This window comes from Pristis pectinata, chromosome 3 (genome assembly GCF_009764475.1).
Source record: "Pristis pectinata isolate sPriPec2 chromosome 3, sPriPec2.1.pri, whole genome shotgun sequence".
Lineage (NCBI taxonomy): Eukaryota > Metazoa > Chordata > Chondrichthyes > Rhinopristiformes > Pristidae > Pristis > Pristis pectinata.
In genome coordinates, this window is record NC_067407.1 from 112,799,282 (window position 1) to 112,823,142 (window position 23,861).

Here is a 23,861-nt window from a genome sequence, read left to right on the forward strand (position 1 = left end):
CCTTATATATGCTGCCTTCTTCCTCCTAACTAGATGTTCCACCTCTTGTCAACCATGGTTCCTTCACCCTACCATTCCTTCTCTGCCTCACTGGGACAAATTTATCCCTAACAACCTGCAAGAGATCCCTGAACAACGACCACATCTCCACAGTACATTTTCCTTCAAAAATGTCATCCCAATTCACACTCGCAAGTTCTAGCCTCATACCCTCATAATTTGCCCTTCCCCAATTAAATATTTTCCTATCCTCTTTGCTGCTATCTGTCCATGACAATACTAAAGATTAGGGAGCGTTGGTCACTGTTCCCCCAAATGCTCACCCACTGAGAGATCTGTCACCTGACCTGGTTCATTACCTAATACTAGATCTAATATGGCATTCACTCTAGTCAGCCTGTCAACATACTGTGACAGGAATCCATCCTGGACACACTTAAACTCTGCCCCATCTAATCCTTTAGTATTAAGCAGGTGCCAATCAATATTCATAAAACTTTCCAATAAAGAAAGCCAATAAAGTGCAACAATGTAAATTACTTTATACATGGCCAACCTTTCCAAACTGGTCATGAAGTCCGGTCAATATCCGTTTTGCTTTGACGAAAAAATTCAAAAAAGGCTAATGGACCATTATCACCTTTAATGAGAAGTTAGAGCAAAAATTGAAGTTTTGTCACAACCATACAAAGTGATGTTTAGACCATACATGGACAATTTTCAACACCACACCTAGCCAAACTATGTGTCTAGAACAATGACAGAAAGTTCAAGAGAAAGTCTGGAAACACTTAATCACTCAAAGGGGATAGTAAAAAGGTGGAATGAGATCTTACTATTAACAGATCCCAGCTTGGTGTATAATTTTAAATTCCAAGCTCAACAGATTTTGTTAAATAATGTGTATAATATAGAGCCAAGGAAGATGGATAGAATGAAGATACAGATCACTCGTGTTGTATGCTCGTGGGTCAAAGCAGCTTATTCTTGTCCTTAACACTCAGTACCACAGCTTTGGTAGGATTAGAATAGCCTTTTATGTTCCCCATCAGATCTGACACAATGCTATTGCCTAGAAATTGGATTAGAGTACTGATATGTTCATCACTACGCGATTGAAAATTGATTTCACCAGGAAATGCTCACATGCGTGAGCAATTGCTAATCAAATCACATGAAGAGGAAAATTTAACTGGCCAGTTACTGTCATGTCACCCTACGACCCCACCACGATTGTGGTATCAGGGATGCAGATGACATTTGGGAACTTCTAGGTGGTGAAGTCAGTTTAAGAGGCCTACAGGGAATTGAAGTATTTACTTAATCCACAGGGAATCCACACCCCACATCAGTGCACACTCCCTTCCCCCAACACCAAATCTCCAGCCAGCAAACCACCAACAGATTACTTTATTTGCTTGTTACATTGTTGCTTGTAAGTAATTGATCAAACGGCCCCCTCCCCTTCCAAACACAAACCATGCTGGCTTGTGCCCATCATCCCCAAACCTAAACACAGGAGAAAAAGGCTGGTTGGCGCAGTTGCAATTACTAACTTGTGACCTCTGCTGCAAATGAATTTTGCTGGCAAAATGATCACTGCTCCCATTATGATATTGCCATTCCAGCACACCCTTTAGCATACACTGGGATCTCCAGACAAGTATCTCCAACCAAGTGAGGTGCAATCTGGATAATGCAAGACCTTGTGAAATATTGAAAAGATTGTTTCAATCTTCACCATCTTGGTCAGATATTGGATTGCAATTTAACTTACATAAGTCACCTTAAAAGACAAATCTAACTTCAGAACCAAGAATATCTACAATACACAGCTAACTCAAACTGGCACAATAAACCAAACAATATCAATGACCTTTTGCAGGGTTGTCTGGTATGGGCACACATATGAACTTCAATTCTCAATGTGGACAATCATTCCCTGTTGCAGGTTCTGACATATGAAGAGCAGTTTTAACCAATCAACAATTCCAGTGTCATCTTTCTGATTAAAGAAGTTCCTGCATGGCCAGCCCTGTTGGTTCCATTGTAAAACTGTGAATAAGTAACACCTGGGAGATACTAGCAGAACACATTGTCTGAATATCAAATCTGAAGAGCATCCCTCAGGTGGCAGACAACTCAAATGCTAATGCACAGGTTGCAGTGCAAAAGTAAATGACATGGGACTGAAGCTGCAACAATAATAACTCATGACGTGCAATATGCAAATTATGAACCATCTGATCCCTCTGTCAACTTTTATCCAAATACATTAATACTTCCAACTTGGCCAAAGACAAGGATATCCTAAGGCATGTGCAACTTCATATAAAGGAAAGAGCAAGAATAATTAAGATGCAGAGTTTTGGGTATGGAATCTAATTCAAATCAAGATTAAAGGTTGAATTCTTCTCCGATCTGTTGAGACATGAGCTTATACACTAACATATTTCAGAATGTGTTTAAGAATTGGAAACATGAGATAGGAAACTCTCACATTGGTGCTCTTCCGTGTCTAAATGAGGAGTGATAAGAAAGATTATATGGTCTCCTAATGTTACAGTTACAGAAGTACTTCTGAAGTGCTGTTCATTGAATCAAAATAATTACAACATGAAAAGAAGCCATTCAGCCCATCACAAACTCCCAACTCCTTAGGAGTGTGATCCAACTTATCCCACTCCCTGCTCTTCCCCCATCAGATTTTGAATTCCCCCCCCACCCATTTGAATTTATTCACTTTGCATTGAACCTTCTTGCACTACCCTCTCAGGCAGCCCATCCCAAAGCACAGCAGCTCAGTCTGTAAAACATACCCTCATGTCATTTCTTGTTCCTTTGCCAATTACCTCGTTTCCTCCAGTTACCTGTCCTTGTACCACTGGGAAGCAGTTTCACCTTATTTACTCCGTCAAAACCAATCATGATTTTGAATATGTGTGTTCAATCTCCTCAGCATTTTCTGCTTCAAGGATAACAGCTACAGCTTCTCCAGCAACTGAAGTGCCACATCCTTGGTACCAGTATATATCTTAATACAAACCTTAAATTGCTGTACCCAGAACTGAATACAAAAAGGCTGGAGTCTGCAGTTGTTGTAAAAAGGTAAAACTATCAACATTATCCAACATTAAACTGTGAAACAGACAGCAACAACTCTACTGTTCCTTTGTACAGTTAAAAGCTAAAATCCAGAAGTTAACATCCTGCTCTTCAATTGCTTTGCAGATTTTGCAGAACAGTCAAGCATAGGAGATTTGGCAAGATCAGCTAATATTCTCACAGCAAAACATCCTCTGAAAATTGTTGCATGAGATGTAAGCAAGTTTTTACGAGGCACACTGGATCATATTTGATTAATTAATACAAGTTCAATCATGTGATTGTAATTCACACAGAAATACTCCCAAAATAATGAATTTTAACATGATTGTTTTTCCCCCAAACAGATGTTAGCTTGTGCATTAATCTTAAAACGTGCACACTTTCCCAATCCCGATTTTTCATGCTCTATAAAATGCTTAAAATATTAGTTAAAATTACCCTTTTCCCTTCCTGGTGTGTCACCTGGGAAAATTATTTAATACAATGGGCTGCTCAGCCAGTTTGGTGATATCACAGCTGCTATCCACAAGGGATCCCATTCAACTGACTTCTGACACCAAACAGTATTGGCAAAGAGGAAGTCCACACCACACTAATTGCTCAGTATTTGTGGGTAGCTTCTTGACATCATTGGCAAATGCTGTCGCTTCGCAGATCACTGCAAAATCTGAGCTGCTAACCAGCTAAGGTACAATCAGAGGCTTTGTTCAACTTTCCTGCTTTGGTATTGTAATCTTCCATTAATAAAGCTATCAAGCCTGTAGTTTGATTTAAACTGGCTTCTCAACTTCCTGTACCATCTTCAAAGATTTGTGCATCTGCACCCCAGCTCTCTCTCTTCTACTAACCCTTTTAACATTGTAACAGTCGCTTCACATTTTCTTTCATTATTCCAATCAAAATGTACCACATCTGACTTATATTATGAAGAGTGACAGTTTTTTGTTAGAAAAGCAGTCAACATCCTTATTTTGCAGCATTCAATTCAACATAGGGATGACAGTACAGAGGGATGACAGTGCATTGGCTTTCTGATAAGTCTTGGGATGGATGGTTAATGTGGTATAAAAATGTTAAAGCAATGAAGATTGGGAAGGTGGCTTCAGTAAAAGATAATGGGGAGAAACTCCACTAAAAGAACTGAATGCATGATGGTTAGCAGTTTTGGGCCCCATATCGAAGGAAGGATGTGCTGGCATCCACATGTCCAGAGGTGGTTTATGGGAATGATCCCAGAAATGAAAGGGTTAACATAAGAGGAGCGTTTGATGGCTCTGGGCCTATACTCACTGGAGTTTAGAAGGATGAGGGGGGATCTCATTGAAACCTACTGAATATTGAAAGGCCTGGATAGAGTGGACGTGGAGAGGATGTTTCCAGTAGTGGGAGAGTCTAGGACCAGAGGGCACAGCCTCAGGATACAAGAATGTCCCTTTAGAACAGAGATGAGGAGGAATTTCTTTAGCCAGAGGGTGGCAAATCAGTCGAATTCATTGCCACAGACTGCGGTGGAGGCCAAGTCACTGGGTATATTTAAAACGGAGGTTGATAAGGGCATCAAAGGTTACAGGGAGAAGGAAGGAGAATGGGATCGAAGGGAAAAATAAATCAGCCATGACTGAATGACAGGGCAGACCCAATGGCCTAATTCTGCTCCTATGCCTTATAGTAAGGATATGTGCACATTGGTTTTGTATGTGCACATCACCAATCCTATTAATCATTCTCGTACTCAAAAGAAGAATAATAGGAGTTAATCAGGAGAGTTTAGGATTGCAGATGAAGTAGATGACATTTAGTGGGATTTGCAGCAGGGGAGATTTTCTGTTTTTGCATAGTAGTTGGAACAGTGTGGAGCTGTTTAAATTTCTAGTGGCCATGTGCATCATAATTTCTAGGTTGGAGCTCAATTCATAAAGAGTCTACCACTTAGAGCTTGCCCAAATAGTTGAGTAACATTTTAGGCACTGTGTCAGCAATTTAATGATGCCATCATATCTTGCAAGAGATCAAACTAAATATCTAATAACTTTCATCAGAAATTTCACACGAACAGCAGTTAAGAGGCAACATTTTACATATATATAATTTAAGCCTTACAATCTTACAGTTGTGCTTTACTATCCTGCTTATATTTCAATGCTTCCTATCTGGTGGAATATCTTGCAAATTTTAGAAAAGTGACCATGCACAAGCAATTTTTAGCTTAAGTGCCATGGGACTCCGAGGTAATGAAACATGCAGTTTGAAAACAAATTCCTTCTTTCCAATACTTATGGCAATAAATTTTCCAGAAGATTTATGTATCTAACCTAATCTAGCATTATCACTTCAGTTAACTCAATGACTTCAGAATTAGAATATATCAATAAAGTCAAGATGTTGAAACAAATGATAGATCAGAGGGACATGAATGACAGAGTCAATGAGGACAGCCCCAGTGCCAAAGGGTGGAAAGACTATTAGGCTGGTCGCAATTCCATTCCTCTGAAAATCCAGGAGGTGCTATGCCCTGCTTTACATACAATCACATTCAGAAATAACTTCCACTTACTTCAAAAGCAAAACATTTGAGTGATAATGTCTGACATGCTTAACTGATTTGCTTAAATTGCCACAATCATTTGATCACTGTTGGGAGGATCGCATTTAATACTAGACTAACTCCAGGAACTTCATTGGGCCTGTGACATTACCATCAGTTGGATGATACACCACTTCTGGCAGCATTTGTGATTTAATGTTTTGGTGACAGTGTCCATGATTAATAGCCACTAGTAGGAGCAAAACCACAGCAATTAAGAAGTTTTTGAAAAAAAAAACACAAAAATTTGATTGTTAACCAAAACAATTCAGAACCACTTGCTCATAATGCACACTTTATTTTACTATTAGTTATACCCACTTTGCATTGGTAATGAATTAAAATTCAGTAAAACATTATGTACTTAAGCAATCAATGATCTGGAAAATGCAATTGTAGCAGTAAAGTGAAATCTCTTTACTCCTCAGCTGTAATCACATGCTGTTCACATTCTCTAAAGAGTATTTCCTAACTGCTGTGATCATCATATCTCCTTTTTTCACATTGCTTAAAGATCAATGAATACTATTTGACTCTCTCTACCCAAAAGTTGGAACTCTCAAGCCTGAGACTTGGCACTCTTACCTAGTAAAAATATACAAGAATATGGGGTTATGCATGATGGATGAAGGTGAAAAGAGTTATTACCTACTTGAATGGCAGAATGAACAACTCCTCCTCCTAATGGTTTGGAATCTAAAATACATTTTACACTGAGCAGCACTTTTGACACACAGTAAATTGTATAAAACATCCAATGAGCAACAGATAGCTATTAAACAACCTCAGTTCAACAAATCCTCAATACAAGTGTTTTCATATTTGTTCCTATACACAAGCAGCAAAACAAAAAATGGAAACAGTGAGCAAACAGCAATCGAGTAATTGAAATTATATACCTGCTTATAATACTCAATAGCTGAAAATATTCAAATCAATAATTCCACCAACTTTTCTCCCCACCTTTTTCGTATCTGTTTTATAACTATATTTGTTTTCAGTGTTACATTGTAATAATGATTTAAAAATCCATCTTTCATTAACTCCTTGATGTAATTTAACCAGATCTCTGAAAGCCTATCAATGTTCTCTGCTTTAGTAACATGCTTAGAGCCAACAATAATTATCAAAAACCATATAATACCCTTTACTCCAAATCATTTATAGATGCATTCTATTGTATCAATGCACATGGAAGACAATCATTTATTTTTTCCCATTACAGCACCCTTTAATTTAAGAAAACAAAATATCTTAGCAAATAATTACCATTTCTTTGGTTTTGATTATAATTTGGTTACCTTGTATAAATGTCCTGTTCCAATAGATCTTCCCCACTTCATTCCCACAAAGAAATACTAAGTTGGATAATATGAGTAGAGTTGTAGCAACACTCCCCAAGGCTCCATGAGCTCGACGCTGCATTCTGGTTGATAAAAATCTTCCCTTAAGACAAACAAACATAAATACCATAAGAGAAAACAGCGTTCAGCCATCCATAGTCATTTTCTCACACAGTTTCACCCAGAATATATTCCAAATCAATAATTTACTTCCATATAGCCAACTGCTTTCATTTTCAAGCTGACTCATTCATATTTTGTTCACCTAATAATTATATAGGTCCAGCCCTTTTTATTTTTAGACTACAACTACTTGTGTATCACTGGTTAACATTGCAATCTCACCAAGTCCTATGAGCAATGTCACAGCAAATCTATTATAATAGAGAAAAATGCTCCTGCCATTACATTCCAGCATGGCCTCCAGCTCAACATGAACACTGTCACAAGGAGAATACTAATATTTATAAAACTGGCATTTATGGTTCAAACATGGGCTTATATTTTTCCTTCACGTTTATAGAGTCATACATAATATTCACAAAGTTATGCACTGCTGCTTAGAAATTGGACCCCAGGGATTTTTCATGGGTGTTGCATTTAGTATTAAGGACAAATCAGCAGACGTAAAAGAGAAAATTGGACATTCTTGTTTTTTTAAAAAAAAATCAGCATTTGGGTCCTAGCGAGGAGTTGTCAAATATAAGATTTCTTTATTAGTCACACATACATTGAAACACACAGTGAAATACAGCTTTTTTTGCATAGTGTTCTGGGGCCAGCCCGCAAGTATCGTTACGCTTCCAGCGCCATCATAGCATGCCCACAACTTCCTAATCCATACATCTTTAGAATGTGGGAGGAAACCAGAGAACCCAGAGGAAACCCACGCAGACACGGGGAGAACGTACAAACTCCTTACAGACAGTGGCCGGATTTGAACCCGGGTCACTGGCGCTGTAAAGCGTTATGCTAATCTGTGCATTTCAGGTTTGTGCCCCCTCTCCTGAGCCTTAAGCCCTGAACCATGCATTTTACAGTCATCAGTTGCTTGTGAGACAGGCAGGTGTTGCTTCATTCACACACTGAACGTAGGAAGTAGATCAGCAAATTTAAAGATCTCCCCATGGCAGCCTGTGGCCAAAGGGGCAGGATGGTGGATAATTTTGGGAATACATTGAGGTAGTAAAAAGAAAACAGAATGCAGAACGTAGTGTTGTAGTTACAAGGAAAGTGCAGTGCAGGTAAACAAATAAAGTGCACGGGTCACAATGGGGTAGATTGGGAGATCAAGAGTTCATCTTTTACTGTGCAAGAGGTCCATTGAAGGGTCTTAAAACAGTGGGATAGAAACTGTCGTCGAGTCTGGTGGTTTGTGTGTTTGTATCCTCTGCCTGATGGGAGAGGGGAGAAAAGAAAATGACTGGGCTGAAGAGGTCCTTGATTATGTTAGCTGCTTTCCAGAGGCGCAGGGAAGTTTAGACGAAGTCAATGGAGGGGAGGTTTAGGCAAGTGCAAAGTATTAATGCAGTGTTATAGCTACTATTCCCCACATAGGGAAGTAGCTGAGTAGTTGAACTCATATTAACGTGCAGCCAAATTGGGAGCAACTGGTTTGTGCAGATGCTTAAAGTCAAGAAACCTGCCATAACATTCTGCAACTGGAAGCAATTTAGGAATTCAACCTAGTCACCAATAAGTAGTTGAAGACACCCTTAAAATGGCACTAGCGGGGGTCTTTCATGCTACTGAGTGTTTGGTCAAGTAAAGCGTTCCCATTGACTGGATTACAGCTCAAGAACAGCAGGACTACAAATTGATCATCACGATCTGACAACTTGACATATTTCAGGGACATTCACACACACACATCAACATTCATACCAATGTGACCATGTCTATGTAAGCACTATAGACACTATTTTGGAACTCGAGGGGCACTTACAGCATCCAAAACATGGACACTAGAGGATAAGTATCATTAAACAAAATCATTCTCTATTTTTTCTACCCTCCCCCTCATTCCTATTCCCTAATTACACTAATTTAGCAGCTCAGCTAAATTAGATTTTCAATGCATGCATACATTTGAGATTAAAATTTCAAGTGCTGTTGCTGGTGATGATTACAAAGCAAATCTTCAATTTTCACTTAATAAGCACTAGGTTTGTACAGCAAGGAACAATATTCATCACTTTGCATTTAACTTGCATTTACCTGGGCAAAAATAATGTTTTATATTGTATTAATGTGGAGGAAGATTGATTAATTGAAATACTGGTATATTTAGTAATTAGCTATCCTTCCCCAAGTGGTTTTACATTTCCACATCAGCGCAAAACTAATAAAAAAAATTTCTTGAAATTTAAATTGCAAATTACAAACATTTAGAAAAAAGAGCAACTTGAAGTCCTGCCACAGTTACTTTAATGAATACATAGATTTGGCACTTACAATGATCTCTTGAGTAGGTGAAACAGCACAGATCATTTTCAGTACATTTTCTAGCATTACTCCAACCCAGTTCATGGCTGCCCAGTTTAACATGAAGCTATGGCCACCATGCCAGTAGCACACAAAGCTGAAGGCCATGGCAGAGGAGAACATCATTCTTAGTAAGCCATGCCGAGAGCCTCCCAAAGGAACGTATATGTACCTACGGTAACAAGAAATCCATTTGTAATTAATACAACCACAAGACATTAAAAGTAAAGCACTTCATAGGTAAATTGTTGAGGAGTCATACTGAAAGGAACAGGATAAATAAGGTTATGCTGATACCCAAAATATAATCCCAATATTAATCCTGCCTGCTCTGCTGGAAGACAATAAGGCTCTTGTGCTAAATCCTTAATACTACCATATCCTCTGCAATTTTAAATTGTACCTACCTGGGTTGCCAGAGGTTGCGTTTCACAGCATCTCACCAATACTTAAAAGTTGGAAACCATTAGCATACAGTAATTTGGCCAGATGATGCCTGGTTAAGTTTCACCCTTTTCTGGCAAATAATTAAAAAAAAATGTTTGCTAGTGGGCCAGAAAGACAAGGAATGACCCAGCAAGGTACAATTCTCAAATACCCTAAGCTTAATCAGCCCAATCACACACCACTGCAGCCTCATCAAGTCAGGTGAGAGTCATTGTTGGTTAATTTAAGTGAAACCCAAGGGTTAAAGAGCCAGCTCAGCAATATCGTTCTCTCACGAGGACAAAATCAGAGCAATGCCAACTGAAGTGCGACACTGAGAGTTTCATCTACACTGAACATTGTACATATTTAGATGTCTCACAATGCACTTAACCTAGATAAATATTTTTTTTAAATTACAGATAATTGGGGGGAATTGTTTTTTATATATATACTGTATGTATCCAACTTTCCTTAAAATCAGATAGCTTGGTTTTGCAAAATTACACCACAATTGCAGTTGCTATATTTTAGGAGGTTGAATAGTTTCTACTGGCAGAGATTACATCACAGGCCAGATTGTCCAACCTGTCAACCAACAGTTACAGTGGCAACTGCTGGAACTTATCTTTGTTTCCACACAGAAGGTGCCCGGATGAGCAGAGTATCTTGCTAATTGCTAATTGGGCCACCCTCCAACCACCTTCTGCCACTACCAGCTGGAATCTCCTGGCCATAACGTCTGTGGGTGTCCACTCAATCAACAATCCAGCTCCACCAAGATCATAAAGACAAAAGAGATGGCACTGGAACAAAAATCAGAACTCCCTCTTGTACTGCTACATACTGGCAGTCTTTCCTCTCAATCCTCATGCAGAGTCTTGACAGAAAACACCGACATACACCTTTTGCCTCCACAGATGCTGTTTAACCCTCTGAGTTCTTCCAGCATTCTGTTTTTTGTTCCACCAAGGTTACTCCATGCAACTAAACTAACAGAGCCATGAGAAACAAAGTCTCCTCTTCTTGTTTGTGTGTCGTACCTAGCCTTTTGCCAAATCCATCAGGAAGGGCATAGGCCAAAGAGCAGTGATGATTTCAAGCAGTGGTGGCACTCAGGTCAAAACCTTCCTGTGCACAGACGACTCTGCCGTCTTCTCCTTGTACCCACCATCAGTCTGCTGCATAATTAGCATCTGTGACTACTTTGAACTAGCCTTGGGGGCAAGAGTTAATTGCAACTGGCCCAAATGATCGTCTGTTCCCTTCACCATCAGGCCTGATTACCTATATAGCAGTCCTTCCTCTTCCCCCCCAGTTCTGCTGCAGGGTCTTCACCCGAAACGGTTCAGAAGAGCCGGGGCACGCGGCAAGAATTGGCTGGAGTAGATAGCCAGGTTGAAACAGAAGTTAGGGATATAGGAGTGGCGCTCCCTCTCAATGGCAGGCAAGAACCTGGGCATCAGGTGGGAGGTACCCTCGGTGCTGCTGTACATGGTGTAGGTGTGGCCCATACCCTGCTCTTGCACCATAGCAGTCACACGAACCAACTTCCATTTCATCTGGAGATCCAAAATGGATCTCATCCAAAGAGACGTGAAGTACATATGTCCAGAGAAAGGCAGGAAAAATGTCCACAATGTAGCCCTCATTCTGATAGCCATTTTTGTGTGGCTGAATCATAACCCAAGTGCACAAACACCAAGTATTACTGTGTGCTGCAGTTCTGCCTGTCCCTGTTGTTGCAAAGACTGGGTCTGGCCTCATTACTGTGCAATGTTTCATTCTGTTGGACCTTGCTTCACCTGCAGAAAAACACCTTTGACTACAAGTCCATCAGGAGTGGTCAGCATAAATGTCCATAAAGGAGGAGACAATGGATCCACCGGGATGGTTACTTGAGCAGACCATCACATCACCAGAACTGACAAACAAGCTCCAAGACCTCGCTTGGCTGGTGGTGAGAGGGGCCATCCTCAACATATCCTTCATGCACTGCTCAGTCCCACCACACGCTGCTCCTGAGGCGGCTGCAGTGCAGATGAGATGGTTGTCGATCTCTTTGTGGACTGTGTGTTTACGAAGAAGGTCTGAAGAGAGATGCAGCGCTCTTTGTTAAGGCTTGTCCCGAGCATTTGTGTAACACAGAACTTTGTACACTATGGCTGTTCCTAGGGGCACATACTGAGACAAACATCAATTTCTGATGGAAGATCAACTCATTGAAAATCCCACTTTGATCTGCCTGAAAATTGTTGGTCTTCCAGTATAAGGAGATGTCTACAAGTAAATGCTGCCAACTGGAACATTCCAAAGTGAGGAGCACGTGCTGAGGGTTGCACCGAAGCTTGGTGCAGCCACTGCAAAGGCTCCGTGGGAAAGACCGCAGTCTAAGGTCCTGCTGCAACTAGACATGGAGGGATTGGGTCCTGTGTAATAATCTCTCTAACACTTCACTCACGTGTTGACACATTGCAAGGGAAAGTACTGAATTGTTGCTACAATGAATGTAGATAATGACAAGTCCTAACTGCATTTATTGTATTAAAGTAAATTTTTGAAAAGCAAGAGTCATAGGAGGTCCACCACACACAAAAAGTACTGGACGAGCTCAGCAGGTCAGGGAGCATCTATGGAGAGAAACAAACAGTCAATGTTTCAGGTCGAGACCCTTCATCAGAATTGGAAAGGAAGAGGGCAGAAGCCTGAATAAGGTCAGGGGAGGGGAAGGAGTATATGCAGGCAGGTGATAGGCGAGTCCAGGTGAGAGGGGAAGGTAGGAGGGTGGGAGAGGGATGTCTTTAGTTGTGTGTGACCCCAGCAATTCCCTGCTTCTCTGGCTTAGCATAGGACATGGGGGACAAACAGTGAACTTTGCAGTGTGACACTTCTATTGTTTGCCCAAAATTCCAGTCAATAATAGTCATACAGCACAGAAACAGGCCCTTCAGCCCACCATATCCTTACCAATCATCAAGTACGTATCTGTACTAATCCTATTTACTGGCCCTTGTTCTGCAACCTTCTTTACCTTGGTAATTCAAGCGCTTGCCAAATAATTATGGAATGTTCTGAGAGTACCTGCCTCCGCCACCTTCTCTGGCAATGCTTTCCAGACCGCAATCACCTTCTGGGTGGAAAACTTCCTCGGATCTCTAAACTTTTTACCCCTTACCTTAAACCTATGCCCTCTGGTCTCAGGCACTTCTGCTCCGAGGTGTCCTCACATCTACTCTACACCCCTCTTAATTTTATACATGTCTGTTAGGTTGCTATCAGACTCCTCCAATCCAGGAAAACAAACCCAGTCTCTCCTCAGAAGTAAAACATTCCAGGCAACATCCTGATAAATCTCTCTAGTGCAATCACTCTCTTCCTATACTCAGCAGGTCAGGCTGCATCTGCGGAAAGAGAAACAATTAACACTTCAGGTCAAAAACCTTTTGTCAGAACTCACATTTCTAGCATTTTGTGTTTTTTTTAAGATTTTCAGCATCTGCAGTTTGTTTTTGATTTTCACATTCTTCCCATAGTGAGGCAACTAGAACTGACACAATACTCCAGCTGCAGCCTACCTCCATGCTCTTGTATTTTATGTCCCAGCTAATGAAGGCTAATATCTCTCGTGCCATCTTTACTATCTTATCTACCTGTGCCGCCACCTTTAGAGATCAGTGGATTTGTTCATCAAGGTCCTTCTGTTCCTTAATACCACCTAGGGCCTGACCATACAAGGTGTATGTTCGACCCCTACTAGATTTCCCAAGATGCATCATCTCACACTGATCAGGATTAAATTCCCTCTACCATGGCTCTGCCCAACTTACCTGCCAACATGCCTCAATGACTACTGATCAGTGGCTCTGACATCCACCATCATGAAGTGCTTTGAGAGGCTGGTCATGGTACACATCATCTCCAGCCTCCCAGACAATCTCGACCCACTGCAATTCGCCTATCGCCAAAACAGGTTTACAGTGGACGCCATCTCCCTGGCCCTACACTCAGCTCTGGAACATCTGGACAGTAAAGGCACCTACATTTGACTATTGTTTATTGACTACAGCTCTGCCTTCAATACTATAATCCCAAGCACACTTGTCACTAAACTCCAAGACCTAGGACTGAACACCTCCCTCTGTAACTGGATCCTTGACTTTCTAGCCAACAGACCGCAATCAATGAGGATAGGCAGCAATACCTCTGGCACGATTATTCTCAACACTGGTGCCCCACAAGGCTGCATCCTCAGCCCTCTTCTCTACTCCCTATACACTCATGACTGTATGGCCAGATTCTGCTCTAACTCCATCTACAGGTTTGCACCGTCGTAGGCCGTATCTCAAACAGCGATGAGTCGGAGTACAGGAAGGAGATAGATCTTAGTGGAATGGTGTCATGACAGCAACCTTTCCCTCAATGTCAACAAAAGAGCTGGTCATTGACTTCAGGAAAGGGGACGGTGTACATGCACCTGTCTACATCAATGGTACTGAGGTCAAGAGGGTTGAGAGCTTCAAGTTCCTGGAAGTGAACATCACCAGCCGCCTGCCCTGGTCAAATCACAGAGATGCTATGGCCAAGAAAGCTCACCAGCGCCTCTACTTCCTCAGGAGGCTAAAGAAATTCAGTTTGTCCCCTTTGACTCTCACCAACTTTTATCGATGCACCACAGAAAGCATCATATCTGGATGCATCACAGCTTGGTATGGCATCTGCTCTGCCCAGGACCACAAGAAACTGCAGAGTGTTGTGGACACAGCCCAGCGTGTCATGGACACGAACCTCCCCTCCTTGGACTCTGTCTTTACCTCTCGCTGCCTTGGTGAAGCAGCCAGCATTATCAAAGACCCAACCCACCCGGGTCATTCTATCTTCTCTCTTCCATCAAGTAGAGGATACAGGAGCCTGAGGGCACATACCACCAGACTTAAGGACGGCTTCTACCCCACTGTGATAAGACTATTGAACGGTTCCCTTATACGATGAGGTGGGACTCTGACCTCACGATCTACCTTGTTGTGACCTTGCACCTTATTGCACTGCACTTTCTGTAGCTGTGACACTTTACTCTGTACTGTTATTGTTTTTACCTGTACTACCTCAATGTACTCTGTACTAACTCAATGTACCTGCACTGTGTAATGAATTGACCTGTATGATTGGTATGCAAGACAAGTTTTTCATTGTACCTTGGTATAAGTGACAATAATAAACCAATACCAATCAAAGTCATTCTGTAACCAAAGGCTTTCCTCCTATATTAAAAAAAAATTATGAAAACAAACACTAGTCTTAATATTTTGAAGTTCCTGTTTTCTCTGAGATAATGGATATGTAAATCTCAGTGATGCTTTTGAGTTGATTTTTTGAGATGGGAGGTTGGATATGAGACCCAACTCCAAAGAATGGGGCATATCTGAGAAAAGTCTATCACCTGCGGACTGATAGAAGTGCAAGAGGGGAGGTCATATGACCTTCCCTGGAGTTCAGAAGAATCACTAATATTTCCTGAGTAGTGCCTATTGTGGCTGCAACTTCATGGTAAAGGACTGGCAGACAGCAGTTTAGGTGATCCATTAATGCTATCGCTGAGATTTCAGGAGGATATATCCATTCCTCACTTTTGTTCAATTGCACTTAAAAACCACTGAATTAGATAAGATTCAGTCAGTGGCTGTATCAATTTGCACTGCAGGAAAACATTTACTCTTGAAATTTCAATAATACTCAAGGTTGACATTAATTCCTGAAGTAAAACCAAGTAAAGCCCACGATAATGGTTTCATTCACACTAATAATCAACTTACTGGCACCAGTGTTTCCCATTTTCATGGTTTGAGATTTCAAACAGTCAAGCATGGCATTGCAATTTCTTTTAAAATACCGTTGTTTGATTTCCTTTTGTCCTAGTTTCTAAAAATGGTAATGCACCTGAATCTTTTTGCATAAATGCAAACCTGACACAAAGGATAAACAGCTAAAAAAATTGAAGCAAATTCTGTTCCAAGACTAATAGATTGAGCCATAAGATACTTTGTAAAAAGAAAATAACTTTGCTATCAGTAATGCACCTTACCAATTAGTTGCACATTTCCAGCAAAGTTGCAGCTAGATTTAGATCTACTTATCCGATTGCTTATGCCATCTCCGCAAAGTCCACTAAATTCACCCCAAAGCCAAGTCCACAAACGCCTATGTTGTCTCCCAGGCCAAAATACCCAGTATTGAGACCTTGTTATACCCAGTTGGCTGCACTGGACAGGCTGTGTGATTTGCATGTCTATTCCTGAAAGTGGCACTCTATTCTGAGCTCTGTCATGGGAAGAGATTACCACGTGGACAAAGGGAAAAGATTCAAGGATGTGCTTTAGCCTCCTTGAAGAAATGCAGCAACTCCACTACTCCTGGGAACCTCTGACTCACAACCACTTCAAGTGGAGAAGAAGCATTCCTGATAGTATTGAGAACTTTGAGTCAATGCATCAGGAATGCACAGAGATCATGTGCAAGTGATGGAAGGAGCAAACCACCCAACAAACCAATCACTTGACCATCCCATCAGCCCCCATAAGCCCCATCTGTGGGAGAAATTGTGATTTCCACATTGGCTTCATTCACTATCTCAGGATCCACCAAACCAGAGTGGGAGTAAGTCATCCTTAATTCCTAGGTGATGCCCAAGAAGCAGTTGATGAATAAGTAGCTGATAAATGTCAGAACAATAAATGGACAAAATGCTATTTTGTGTGGGTGGGAGACGAATACATGGAAGTGGGGAGATTTGGAAAGGCATCACTGTTCTAACAATGTTACTGATAACAACTACACAGGATGTAACCTAGACCATGTCCCAACATGTAAAATATGTTTGAACAACATGTCTGATTAGAAAACACTGTTTCATGAAAGCATTCTAATTATCCAAAAGGTGTTACTTTATTGTTGCATTTAAGCTATAGAAATAAGGAGTAAAAATGAAAGGAGAAAAGCAAGTGTGAAAGATATTGAGGTACAATCAATAAATTTCAGATGCAGGCTGAGACATTAGTTAAGGATAAATTGAAAATGGATGTAGTTGCATCTGTAAACCGGTTAGAACTTGCATTATGATAGAAGGGCAATCAGAGATAACTCCAAAGATACTTTTTTAAACATTTGCAGTAGATATGAATGAAGGAGATTAACTGCTAATTGCATGAAAACCATGGAGGTCTTTAATGGGCAAGAAAACTGTTCCACCATGTAATGAAGCAAATCATTGCACATATATAGCTAAAATACATTCAATACTACATTTTTCCAGTGTTTCTTATTATATTTTACAAGTAAGGCAGGATAAATTACTTCTTTTTAATTTTCTGACAGCAGATTTTTTATGGCTTAAATACAAACTTTTCTTGTGGTTATGAAACCCTGACGTCCAATTCATACAAGATGAATTCATTCATCTTCAAACTCAGATTCTCAAAATCATGCAATTAGTGACGGCATATAACAATGCACCATAATACATGAACTCATGCAAAATAATCTGCTAGTGTGCACAATAAAACTATTTGCATTTTGCTTATTTTGTGAAATTATTTCTAGTTTCCAAATGCATGCCGTTCCCCGTGCCAGAATAATCTATTTATAGCATTGTGCATATTCAGCTCCAGTTTGCAGAGAAAATCAACATGAGACAGAAGAAACCCAAGTGACTGTGGTTCAGTGGAGTGGATTTTGCTGAAGAAGAAATCCAAAAATAAGTATTAAACTTTAAGACTAAATGGACTATTCTGTCATTAAAAAGCATGCATACATTTGGAAACCAAACATTCCACAATATAAGCTGTCTGTAATGGAACAAAATCAAACAGAAAATGCTGGAAATACTCAGCAAGTCAAGCAGCATTTTGTGGAGAGAAACAAAGTTAATGTTTCAGGTCAATGAACTTTCTTCAGAACTACATAAAGTCAAAAAAATAGGCCTGATTTAAATTATAGAGAAAGAAAAAGGGAATGTCTGTGATTGAGCAAAAACCAAAAAAAGATGAATGGCACAGATTGGCATCTGCCAAGGAAGCATGGTAAAGGTTTGTAAATGGCACCTACTCTATCTGGAGGAAAAGTAAGTAGAGAAAGAGGTGAATAATAATGGAAGAGAGGGAACACAGCAACCTTCACTATTCCAAAAATATTTCACGATTTTTCTCCTGTTGTACTTATTGATCTAAATAATTAATCCATGCATGTATCATCATATTTTTCAGCAAACTGAAAATAACTAATTTAAGCCAGTCCCCCATATATAAAGTATAACATACCAGGTGAAATTGCTCACTGAGAGTCAGCCTATCAGTTAAGGCATTGCATTTTTCAAACAACAGCTAGCTTTCACAGAAACATGTGGTACAGAAACATACTACCCAGCCAGAATGGTCAGGTTGAACTTATGGGAACTTGTAGGTACCAGATGACCAATATGGGCAGTATTGCCAGAATCTCCTCTCACTGCACAGTCCTATTCCAACATGAGGGTGGCAGGAGAGTAGGACCCAGAACAGTAGGTCAGCAAGTGGAGGGATTGAAGGGAAGGTAGAGGTTAGATCAAGTAAGGCTGAAAGGAAGGACAGGCAAAGCCAAGTTCATGAACATGGTGGGGCTGTATTTATTTCAATGTAAGGAATATTACAGATGAACTTGGAGCCTAGGTTAGTACATGGAACTACAATGTCGTTACAGAAACTTGGTTGAGACTGGCAGCTCAGTGTTCAGATATTTCACACATGACAGAGGGATGTAAAAGAGGTGGGAAATTGCACTACCGATCAAGGAGAACGTCACAGCAGCACTTGAGAGGACATCCTAGAGGGATCATCCAGTGAGGCCACATGGGTAGAGCTCAGGAATAAGAATGGTGCAATCACTATAATGGAGCTATACTACTGGCCTCTCAATAACCAACAGGAAATAGAGGAACAGATATGTAGACAAATTATAGAAAGATGCAAAAACAACAGGATAGTTGCAGTGGGTGACTTTAATTTCCCCAATATTGACTGGAACTCCCATAGTGCCAGAGGCTTATTAGGGTGCATCCAGGATTGATATGTCAAATACTTGAGGGCAACACTTTGAGGTGAGAAGGAAAAGGAGATTTACGAAGCAAGTTTTCTTCCCCCCCCCCCCCCACCCACCAGAGATTGTAGGTGGCTGGAACACACTGTTAGGGGAGGTAGTGGAAGCAGATATGATAGCAATACTTAAGAAGCATTGAAACAGGCACACGAACAGGCGGGAAATGGAAGGATAGCTTCAGGTTCCTGGGTGTCAACATCTCGGAGGATCCATCCTGTGCCCAGCACATTGATGCAATCACGAAGTAGGCACACCAGCAGCTCTACTTCGTTAGGAGTTTGAGGCAATTCATTATGTCACCAAAGATTCTTACAAATTTCTATAGATGTACGGTGGAGAGTGCTCTGACTGATTGCATCACAGCTGGTATGGAAGCTCCAATGCCCAAGATCACAAAAGACTGCAGGAGGTTGTAGACTGAGCCAGCTCCATCACAGGCACAACCCCTCCCCACCATTGAGGACATCTTCAAGAAACAGTGCCTCAAGGCGGCAGCATCCATCACTAAGGACCTTCAACATCCAGGACATGCCCTCTTCTTGTTACTACCATCGGGGAGGAGGTGCAGAAGCCTGAAGACCCACACTCAATGATTCAGAAACAGCTTCTTCCCCTCTGCCATCAGATTTCTGAACATTTCATGAACACGACCTTGTTATTCTTTTTTTTTCGTACTATTTATCATTTAAAGTAATTTTGTCTTTGCACTGTACTGCTGCCGCAAAACAACAAATTTCATGTCATCTAAGTCAGTGATAATAAATCTGATTCTGATTTAGAGCACATGCAGACAGATGTGCAGTTTAAATTGGCATCGTGGTCGGCACAGACATCATGGGCTGAAGGGCCTGTTCCTGTGCTGCACTGTCCTATGAGTCATAGAGAGATACAGCCTTTAACCCGATAGTCTGCAGTGACCATCAACCAACCATTTTTATACTAATCCTACCCTAATCCCTTTTATTCTCGCTCCCGCCCATCCCAAATTCTATTACTCAGAGTAATACAGCACAGAAACAGGCCCCTTGGCCCAACTGGTTCTTTGCCAAACACAGCATCCTCCCTGCTAGTCCCAGTTGCCCATGTCCAGCCCATAACCCTCCAAGCCCCTCCGCTCCACGTACCTATCCAAATGCCTCTTAAATGTTGCAATTGTACCCAACCTCAACCACTTCCTCTGGCAGCTCATTCCAGGTACTCACTACCCTCTGTGTAAAGAAGTTACCTCTCAGGTTTCTCTTAAATTTCACCCTTCTTGTCTTGTATCTGTGCCCTCTAGTTTTGGACTCCCCAACCCTGGGAAAAGACTGACTGTCCACCTTATCCATACCCCTTATCTAAACATTCTAAATGTCACTCCTCATTCTCCTATGCTCCAAGGAATAAAGATCCAATGTGGCCAATCTCTCCCTATAACTCAGGCCTTCTAGTCCAGGCAGCATCCTTGTAAATCTCTTCGGCACACTCTCCAGTTTGACAATATCTTTCCTCTAACAGGGTGACCAAAACTGTACACGATATTCTACATCTATACACCAGGGGCAATTTACAGGCTGTGTGGATTCAGAATTGGCTCACCCATAGAAGACAGAGGGTGGTGGTAGATGGAGCGTATTCTGACTGGAGGTCAGTGACCAGTGGTATTCTGCAGGGATCTGTTCTGGGACTCCTGCTCTTTGTGATTTTTATAAACGATTTGGATGAGGTCGTGGAAGGTTGAGTTAGTAAATTTGCAGATGACAGGTATTGTCATAGTGTGAAGGTTGCTGTAGGTTACAACAGGACATCGATAGGATGCAGACCTGGGCTGAGAAGTGGCAGATGGAGTTCAATCCGGAAAAGCGTGAAGTGATACACTTTGGAAGATCAAATTTGAAGGCAGAATACAAGGTTAATGGCAGGATTCTTAGCAGTGTGGAGGAACAAAGGGATCTTGGGGTCTACATTCATAGATCCCTCAAGGTTGCTGCGCAGGTCGATAGGGTTGTTAAGAAGACATATGGTGTCCTGGCCTTCATTAGTCAGGTTATTGAGTTCAAGAGCTGCGAGGTAACGTTGCAGCTCTATAAAACTCTAGTTAGACCACACTTGGAGCATTGTGTTCAGTTCTGGTTGCCTCATTATAGGAAGGATGTGGAAGCTTTAGAGAGGGTGCAGAGGAGATTTACCAGGATGCTGCCTGGATTGAAGAGCATGTCTTATGAGGTTGAGTGAGCGAGGGCTTTTCTCTTTGGAGCGAAGGAGGGTGAGGGGTGACTTGATTGAGGTGTACATGATGATAAGAGGCATAGATCAAGTGGACAGTCAGAGACTTTTTCCCAGGGTGAAAATGACTAACACAAGGGGGTATAATTTTAAGGTGATTGGAGGAAAGTATAGGGGGGGGGGGGATGTCAGAGGTAAGTTTTATTAGACAGGGAGTGGTGGGTGTGTGGAATGCACTGCTGGTGGAGATGTTGGAGGCAGAGACATTAGGGACGCTTAAGAGACTCGTAGATAGCCACATGATAGAAAAATGGACAGTTTTGTGGGAGGGAAGGGTTAGATAGATCTGAGAGCAGGATAAAACGTCAGCACAACATCATGGGCCAAAGGGTCTGTACTGTGCTGTAACGTTGTATGTAATTAACTTGTCAACCTCCACGTCTTTGGGAGTGGAAGGTAACTGGAACACCCGGAGGATACCCACACAGTTGCAGGAAGGACACGTAAAATCCACAGAGAGTACAGATTGAACCCAGGTCACTGGAGCTGTGAGGCAGGAGCTCTACTAGCTGTGTCACTATATTGCCCCAATGATGTAGTGCTTCCAGAAGTAGACAAAGATAAACACAATATGAAAGTTGTAACATTGCTAATTAGTTATCTGATTCCATTTCCCTAAACATATGCTCAACCAGTGATAAATAAATCGTAAGCAGGCTCCATAAATCAGATTAAGATGAAATACTGTTGGCATATGGCTCATCTTTAATCTCAGTGCACTTTCCTGCACTGACCCTATATCGGTTTTATTTTTAATGTGCTTTGCAATTGAATTTAGGTGCAAGATGTAAGGTTAAGAAAGTCAAGCCTATGTACAAATAACATTTAGCATCACGTACAAGTTAGGAGTGGTGGGCATGCTATGTTGGCACCGGAAAGAGTGGCGACATTTGCAGGCTGCCTCCAGCACATTCTCAATAACGCAAAAAATGTATTTCACTGTGTGTTTCAATGCACATGTGACTAATAAAGATCTTATCTATCAGAGATTTCAAGCATGCAACACATTTGATGATAGTGCTGCAACACTGGATCACAATTAAATGGCTAGTAAACAGTTTGGATAGGAACCAGAAGAGGAGGTTTCAATTGATGCAAGCAGACACATTCAACTGCTCCTTATTGGGAAGTTCATTACAGAAGACAACAACAACTTCAATTTCTATAAAACAATGGGTCAGATATCTCAGCATTTTCTTTGTTATGTTTTCTACTACACTTTCTGGTATGGTGGGGGTGGGAGTGTGGAAATGGTTCTCTATTGTCCAACCCAGCACTGAAGTACTGGGGGCCCCATTCTCTTGGGCATGCCAGCACATTTCATAACAGACCACTCCAAACCATCCATACAATTCCAGCAATAGTTCTTCTTTAAAACTTCAAGACATAATGGGACATTGTACAAGTTGGTTTATACACAAGTTCCAAAATTATGTTCAGTTACTGCACACAACTAAACCTGTAAATCTGTTGAGCTTCAGAACCACTCCAAGAAAGAGCAACCCCCTCCCCAAACACATATTAGCATGTTATTTGCAGTGTACAATTTCCAAATCAATAGTCTGAGCACTGTGAGATGATGATGGTAATACTTTCAGCATTTGCCATCATTATAGCACTTAACTAATAGAAATTGAGATTTTTGTGCAAGCATATGACAATGGGGAAATACTGAAAACTGTTGTTAGCTGAGTAGCAGACTGTGCTCTGACACAGGGGCGACAATGTTCAAGAGGAAACTTTGAGTAAATGCCTGAAACTTTTGTTATGTATGCCAGAGACTCAAAGAGGCATAGATCTCTCATCCCTATACTCAAATAGAAGAAAGACCTCTGATAGCCTCAATGAAAATGGGGGTGTAGTGGACAGCAAGGAAGGCTATCAAAGCTTGCAAAGTCATCTGGACCAGCTGGGAAAATGGGCTAAAAAAATAACAGATGGAATTTAATGCAGACAAGTGTGAGGTGATGCACTTCAGGACCAACCAGGGTAAGACTTACACAGTGAATAGTAGGGCACTGAGGTGTGCAGTAAAACAAAGGGATCCGGGAATACAGATCCATAATTCCTTGAAAGTGGCATCACAAGTAGATAGGGTAGTAAAGAGAGCTTTTGGCACATTGGCCTTCATAAATCAGGGCATTGAGTACAGGAGGCCAAACTTAGAGTATTGTGTGCATTCTGGTCACCTACCTACAGGAGAGATATCAATAAGCTTGAAAGAGTGCAGAGAAAATTTACATGGATGTTGCCAGTACTTGAGGGCTTGATTTATAGGGAAACATTGAATAGGTTAGGATTTTATTCCCTGGAGCGCAGGAAAATGAGGGGAGATCTTATAGAGGTATACAAAATTATGAGGGGTATAGATAGGTTGAATGCATGCAGGCTTTTTCCCCTCAGGTTGGGTGAGACTAGAAGTAGAGGTCATAGGTTTAGGGTGAAAGGTGAAATATTTAAGGGGAATCTGAGGGGGAAACTTCTTCACTCAGAGGGTGGTGTGAGTGTGGAACGAGCTGCCAGCGGAA

General features: G+C 41.2%; 1 protein-coding gene across 4 annotated transcripts in view; it reads right to left on the reverse strand.

Annotated features, from left to right (window-relative positions):
• The window catches only part of hhat (hedgehog acyltransferase), a 153,952-nt gene that overhangs the window by 62,359 nt on the left and 67,732 nt on the right, over positions 1 to 23,861 (reverse strand). For all 4 annotated transcript variants that reach the window (XM_052011849.1, XM_052011848.1, XM_052011850.1 and 1 more), the window contains 2 exons: positions 9,490 to 9,691; positions 6,994 to 7,138 (listed from right to left, as the gene is read on the reverse strand). In XM_052011849.1, the coding sequence (XP_051867809.1) occupies positions 6,994 to 7,138; positions 9,490 to 9,691 (347 nt within the window). The remainder of the gene's footprint in view (positions 1 to 6,993; positions 7,139 to 9,489; positions 9,692 to 23,861) is intronic.